The sequence below is a fragment of the Gigantopelta aegis genome, chromosome 7 (assembly GCF_016097555.1).
Source record: "Gigantopelta aegis isolate Gae_Host chromosome 7, Gae_host_genome, whole genome shotgun sequence".
NCBI classification, from domain to species: Eukaryota; Metazoa; Mollusca; class Gastropoda; order Neomphalida; family Peltospiridae; genus Gigantopelta; species Gigantopelta aegis.
In genome coordinates, this window is record NC_054705.1 from 13,113,490 (window position 1) to 13,121,343 (window position 7,854).

At 43.9% G+C, this 7,854-nt stretch overlaps 1 protein-coding gene across 1 annotated transcript in view; it reads right to left on the minus strand.

Annotated features, from left to right (window-relative positions):
* Positions 1-3,830, minus strand: part of LOC121377715 (4-coumarate--CoA ligase 1-like) — a 21,338-nt gene extending 17,508 nt beyond the window's left edge. Inside the window, exon 1 of the mRNA XM_041505802.1 lies at positions 3,719-3,830. Within this exon, the coding sequence (XP_041361736.1) occupies positions 3,719-3,805 (87 nt within the window). The 5' untranslated portion in view covers positions 3,806-3,830. The remainder of the gene's footprint in view (positions 1-3,718) is intronic.
* Between the last annotated feature and the right edge of the window lie 4,024 nt (positions 3,831-7,854).

Below are 7,854 nucleotides of genomic sequence, written 5' to 3' on the forward strand. Positions count from 1 at the left end.
GTCATAGAGAGGAAACCCGCTACATTTTTCCATTAGTAGCAAGTGATTTTTTATATGCATCATCCCACAGACAGAATAGCACATATCACGGCATTTGATATATCAATCGTGGGGCACTGGCTGGAACGATAAATATCACAATAGGCTCACTTACGGGGATCGATCCTAGACAGACCGCGCTTCAAGCGTACGCTTTACCATGTGGCCCCGCCCCCGTAGTTAGAAAACGCGTAAGCAAACAAAAATATCTTTCAAAATTAAAATATAAGAATAAAAATATCCAATATAGCTTGTAATATATATATATATTTTTTTTTTAAATCCATAGAGGGGTTTTTTTCCCAGTAAAACAAGAGACTGACATTTAGGTGAATCATTTTCAAAAATAAGACCGACCTCGGTGGCGCAGTGGTTAAGCCATCGGACTACAGGCTGGTAGGTACGGGGTTCGCAGCCCGGTACCGGCTCCAACCCAGAGTGATTTCTTAAGGGCTCAATGGGTAGGTGTAAGGTCACTACACCCTCTTTTCTCTCACTAACCACTAACGAACTAACAACTAACCCACTGTCCTGGACAGACAGCTAAGAGAGCTGAGGTGTATGCCCAGGACAGCGTGCTTGAACCTTAATTGAATATAAGCACGAAAAATAAGTTGAAATCAAATCAATCAAAAATAAGAAATAAACGTGATAAAAGTGAAACACTGGATGCCTGGAAACAATCATTATCCTGCTCGTTCAACCCTGTATTGTGCAGAAATACGTTATTGATCGCGGACGAGGGGCGGGACGTAACCCAGAGGTAAAGCGCACGCCTCATGCACGGTCGGTCTAGGATCGATCCCTGTTGGTGGGCCCATTGGGCTATTTCTCGTTCCAGTCAGTGCACCACGGCTGATATATCAACGGCCGTGGTATGTACTATCCTGTCTGCGGGATGGTGCATATAATAGATCCCTTGCTACTAATGAAAAATGTGGCGGGTTTCCTCTGACTGTATGTAAAACTTACCCAATGTTTGACATTCAGTAGCCAATGATTCATAAATCAACGTGCTCTAGTGGTGTCGTTAAACAAAATAAACTTATTTGTTAACGCCGATGACGGTTGTGTCGTAGATTACGTAATGACAATATTTTACCAATCATATATAAAGTAAATACATTAATTGACCATTGTATTGTATAGAGCACAACGTGACGTCACTGACAACAAAAAAATAATTAAACATAATGCTTATTCCAATCTAATGCAGTGTCCAGTACCCTTCAGTGTGTCCACCACACACACTTCTTCCCATTATGGAAGTCTGGCATCGTACCTGTATGCTAGATTAGTCCGAAGGGACGTAGAAAGTGTGGTTCTATTCAGTTTCATAGACGAATATTTCTGTGGTACAGCCTTGTTCGGCCATAACCTTCAGTAAGTTCACGTCTTTTGGTCTGCACAATTGCTAGTTAAAGGGTGACCATCTGAGGATGCACGTGTTTTGGAGAGATCTCTGTCAATCATAGTCCGAAGGGACGTACAAAGTGTGGTTCTTTCTATGTCCGGATACTGTTACATAACCCTATGTATAGCTTGTATTCAAAACTTGTGGTACCACGTTTCAGCCGTTTCTCAACCGAAATAGTGCAACAAATGGACACACAAACCAAAAATATATAACTCACTAAATCCCGATAGAAGAACTTGCATCATTATTAACAAAATAAATCTTCCAACAAAATAAAAATAAATTCCACGCCATTTTAAATTTGCTAAATAGAGGGAAGCAACACGCCGTGCACGTTAAGAGAAGTATTGCCTTAATATCCGCCATGCATTAGCTAGTATGCTGATAACGCTGGATATCTGAATTCACTGGTTACAGCCGAGACATCTACATCTAAAGCAATTCCATCGAATAATTAAAACAAAACCAAAAACAAAAACAAAACCCAAACAAACCCACCAAAATACCATGAAGTGGATTGTGTAAATTTTCTCCCACAATGGAAAGGTATTCTGTCTGCTTACCCATTTATCCGATGAGCAGTTATCGGGTTATCAATTATGAGTCCGTATTCCTGAATACGGGATCGATCCCCATCGGTGAACTCATCGGGCTATTTCACGTTCCAGCCAGTGCACCACGACTGGTAGGCTATACCAAAGGCCGGTGTATGTCCTATCCTGTCTGCGGGATGGGGCATATTAAAAGACCCCTTGCTGCTAATGGGAAAATGTAGCGGGTTTCCTCTCTCTAAGACGATGTGTCAGAATTATCTGTTTGACATCCAATAGCCGATGATTAATAAATTAATGTGCTCTAGTGGTGTCGTTAAACAAAACAAACTTTACGTATGCCTGAATACCTTATAATTTTAATAGTTTACATAAATCCTGTATTAAAAGTGTGTTATTGCAAAGGTTTGCGTTTACATAACGTATTTCCCTATGGAGTATTTTTGCCCACAATGAAAGAAAGAAATGTTTTATTTAACGACGCACTCAACACATTTTATTTACGGTTATATGGCGTCAGACATATGGTTATGGACCACACAGATTTTGAGAGGAAACCCGCTGTCGCCACTACACGGGCAACTCTTTCCGATTAGCAGCAAGGGATATTTTATTTGCGCTTCGCACAGGCAGGATAGCACAAACCATGGCCTTTGTTGAACCAGTTATGGATCACTGGTCGGTGCAAGTTGTTTACACCTACCCACTGAGCCTTGCGGAGCACTCACTCAGGGTTTGGAGTCGGTATCTGGATTAAAAATCCCATGCCTCGACTGGGATCCGAACCCAGTACCTACCAACCTGTAGTCCGATGGCCTAACCACGACGCCACCGAGGCCGGTCTTGCCCACAATGATACCACGATTAGCTCCACCACAAGACATGGGGTAAATTGCCACACAGGGAGTAGTTTTACCCCAGGGTTAAATGTGTTTACATGACAAAATTTACCTCCTAGGGGTACTTTTGCCCCATAGGGTAAAGATGTCCTAGAGGTAAAAAGTTAAAGGTTTTGTTTAACGACACCTCTAGAGCACATTGATTAATTAATCATCTGCTATTGGATGTCAAACATTTGGTAACACACTACATTTGTCCTAATGCAGCAAGGGATCTTTTAAATTCACCATACCAGACAGAATAGCACATACCACGGCCTTTAATATAACAGACGTGGCGTACTGGTTGGTACGACAAATGGCTCAATGGAGAAAATACTTCCGAACGTTCCAGCATGCATGCTAATACTATCAGTATCACTAACCCTAACCCTAACCCTAAACCTAAGCGTGAATGTTGGAACGTTCGGAAGTCTTGCCAAATAAACATATAACTCGCAAAATTTAGGGATGCCCCCCACTGCTAGTGGAGGGGGAACACAGTCTCTTGCGGTGTGTGTGACGGGGGGGGGGGGAGCAAGAAGGAAATGTTTTATTTAACGACGCACTCAACACATTTTATGGCGTCGGACATATGGTTAAGGACCACATAGGTTTTGAGAGAGGAAACCCGCTTGACGTTTGATATCCAATATAACCGATGATTAATTAATCAATGTGCTCTAGTGGTGTCGTTAAACCATACAAACTTCCAGTAGCCAATGATTAATTAATGTGATCTAGTGGTATCGTTAAACAAAACAAACGTTTTCTTGTATTATGAAATAAATAAATAAATAAATAAACAAATAAATGTTGTTTAAACAACTCACCAAAGCAGTTTTGTTACCGAACGTCTTGCATTTCTCCAGAATAAACGTTGACACCGACACATTGGGAATATGCAGTGTGCTCTCCATTGTGAATATTGGCAGAAATAAGAAAGCTGCGCAAGTGTCGTGCTTTATCTGGAAACAACAACACACTGGTCAAGGTTTTGTTCGCTCAACCTGAACCGCTGAGCTCGCTTGCGCCTTGAGTGATCAAGCGTAGGATTACATGTTAGTTTCTCCGACTTTGTTGTTTATGCTGTCTAGAGTTCGGCAAACTCCTTTTTATCTTCTTATACATTTTCTTTTTTTTAAATTTGATTTTCGTTTTTATGGCCTATATTACCCATTGAAGCTCAACTACGCTGTCCTTGGCCGTGCCTGAACCTAGCCCGAGTACTCTGACTGTAAGAGAGCTAGACGGACATTTGGACATAAATACGCTAATGAGTTCATGAGTCAGGTCCGGTCATAGGGCTTTACGTGCACATTCAGAGCAAGCTGTTGTAGCGCACGCTTGTCTTGGGTACAATAGCCGGCGTTAGCCGGCTCCTCCGTCCATGACAGACAAGGTGTGGGGGGGGGTGGGGTGGGGGTGGGGGTGGGGGTGGGGGTGGGGGGTGGGGGGTGGGGGTGGGGGTGGGGGGGAGGGACCACCTACACTGGCAGGTGCAAGTAAGCACCAGCAGCCCGACCGTGGTCGGTAGCAGGCGGGGGGGGGGGGGGGGGGGGGGGTAATGGTGCTATGGAATTTTGAATGGAGCGAGAATTATGCCAAAAGAGAAAAGGTACGCAAGTTTGATTGAGGAATTTGGGCGCAATTTTGAACGGTCGGTCAAAAAGAAAGTTCCGGAGCTAATATAGGTTTTGACATTAGTGAATCGAGAGTAGCTCGTTAATTAAACGTTCATGAGTGTGTAAGGCCCTACTTTTAACTGGAGTGTCCTCACCAGGCCCGTACGAACGTTATCTGGAGTGTCCTCACCAGGCCCGTACGAACGTTGTCTGGAGTGTCCTCACCAGGCCCGTACGAACGTTGTCTGGAGTGTCCTAACCAGGCCCGTACGAACGTTGTCTGGAGTGTCCTCACCAGGCCCGTACGAACGTTGTCTGGAGTGTCCTCACAGGCCCGTACGAACGTTGTCTGGAGTGTCCTAACCAGGCCCGTACGAACGTTATCTGGAGTGTCCTAACCAGGCCCGTACGAACGTTATCTGGAGTGTCCTAACCAGGCCCGTACGAACGTTAACTGGAGCGTCCTCACCAGGCCCGTACGAACGTTAACTGGAGTGTCCTAACCAGGCCCGTACGAACGTTGTCTGGAGTGTCCTCACCAGGCCCGTACGAACGTTGTCTGGAGTGTCCTCACCAGGCCCGTACGAACGTTGTCTGGAGTGTCCTCACCAGGCCCGTACGAACGTTGTCTGGAGTGTCCTCACCAGGCCCGTACGAACGTTGTCTGGAGTGTCCTCACCAGGCCCGTACGAACGTTATCTGGAGTGTCCTCACCAGGCCCGTACGAACGTTATCTGGAGTATGGAGGGGGCACAATCTCTAGTGTGGTGAGGGCACAATGTCCAGTGTGGAGGCGGCACAGCCTACATTTCTTTCTTTCTTTTTCTTTCTTTCTACTTAGGGGAAGGGTGTCCAAGCCATATTTTTTATCTTTATATATAGAGTGTGGGGTAAAAACAGTACACTTTCGTCCTCGAGTGAGTGAGTTATCCCGAGATTTATTTTAATAAACTATGTCCCCCTGCAACCCCCCTCGTCCCCCCCCCCCCCCCCCCCCCCATTCCCCACACACACAAAAACACACTTCCAGGTTCCTTCGGGCTTTGCTCCAGCCTAGTCCAATACACCTGTCGTGGCCTGTTTATATCTTACACCAGCGCTAGAGAATGTTCATTCAGTCTATTTATACTGTTCCCCTGCGTGTGCTGTAACCTCACCGTGGTGCAGGGGTGTAACATTCTCTTTGAGAATGGCCAATACAGCACAAATTGAAGTTTAGAGTAAAATTCAGTGTCCGTAAAATTCTGTGATATTTGTATTTGTATTTTTGCACAGTTCTTTACACTGTTTTTGTTTAAACCTTGAATTTTTATATTGATGTTGAACATCACTTTATTTATTTGCATTACCATAGTTTGACACCCAATAGCCGATGTATTTTTCGTGCTGGGGTGTCGTTAAACATTCATTCATTCATTTATACTGTTCGTGCTTCTATCCAAGTACGGTTCAAACACGTTGTCCTGGGCACACACCTCAGATATTTGGACAGTTTGTCCAGGAGAGTGGGTTAGTGGTTAGTGGTTAGTTGTTAGCTGTTAGCTGTTAGTGAGAGAGAAGTCAGATGTAACCGTCCTACAGCTAGCCATCGAGTCGTTAAATTAACTCTGGGTGGCAGGCGGTACCGGGGTACGAACCTTGTACCCACCAGCTTTAAGTCCGATATAGCTTAACCACTACACCCCCGAGGTCGGTAGCGCTAGAGATGACTGACATATCACATATAGAACTTGATAATGAATGAATGAATGAATGTTTAACGACACCGCAGTACAAAATTACACATCAGCTATTGGGTGGCAAAGAAAGGTATAATTATATGTAGGAGTAGACCGAATATTTCTGTCTCTGAAAAGCTTTATTTCATTATATATGACTTTTTCAACACTTTTGTATTCGTTATGTTAAATGCATGCATGCTTACATGCTTATATCATTTATACGACTTAGCCTCATAACGCCAGAGCTCTCAAGTTGGAACTTTTGCAAGGGGTGAGATTTTGTCTGGTTAGAGTCCGACATCGCGGGAAATAAGCGCGCTGACAATTGGTCAAGTTTCGAGATTCTGACCACTATACAACATGGACACCTATTATATGATTATCGGCCTCGGTGGCGTCGTGGTTAGGCCATCGGTCTAGATGCTGGTAGGTACTGGGTTCGGATTCCAGTCGAGGCATGGGATTTTTAATCCAGATACCGACTCCAAACCCTGAGTGAGTGCTCTGCAAGGCTCAATGGGTAGGTGTAAACCACTTGCACCGACCAGTGATCCATAACTGGTTCAACAAAGGCCATGGTTTGTGCTATCCTACTTGTGGGAAGCACAAATAAAAGATCCCTTGCTGCCTGTCGTAAAAGAGTAGCCTATGTGGCGACAGCGGATTTCCTCTAAAAAAATATATCAGAATCACCATATGTTTGACGTCCAATAGCCGATGATAAGATAAAAAAAATCAATGTGCTCTAGTGGCGTCGTTAAATAAAACAAACTTTACTTTTTTTATTATATGATTATAATGCCTTGCGATGCTTAACCGGGCCGGCCGGCAGTCGCAGACTTGTTTGTCGGTCGTCGAGATCGAATGAACAACAAAAAATATATATGTATACATCTTTTTTTTGTTGCTATAATGTTTAAAATGCGTGAGAAAACCATGTACCGATGTGAGAGCGTGACACGACGTTCAAATGCGTGAGTCTCACGCCGAATGCGTGAGACTTGACGGCACTGTAACGCAGTGTCCATTTGTTGGTGCCAATTACTTAGAGTGATTGGTTTGGGAAGGAGACAAAGTTAATGATCTTCCTCATAAGTATTCCCATAATTGTCCTTGATGTTGAGGCTGAATGCACGCCACCCGAGCAGCTGTCTCATTGTACAGCCTCATGATGTCTAGTTCAATAGAGAATTGTAAAACAAATACAACCAGATACATTTAACGCTAAATAGGCACGAATATCCTTCATTTGTAGTATGTGTTTGAGGTACAAGAATGACCAGGATCGGACAAATCGATAGCAACCTATGGAGTTATACACAAGAAGATACACCAAACAGTCACTTCAGTGTTGGTTGGGCTTTGTGTTAGTGATGTTCCAAAGAGGTACGAATATCCTTCATTTGTAGTAGGTGTTTGAGGTACAAGAATGACCAGGATCGGACAAATCGATAGCAACCAATGGAGTTATACACACGAAGATACACCAAACAGTCACTTCAGTGTTGGTTGGGCTTTGTGTTCGTGATGTTCCAAAGAGGTACGAATATCCTTCATTTGTAGTAGGTGTTTGAGGTACAAGAATGACCAGGATCGGACAAATCGATAGCAACCAATGGAGTT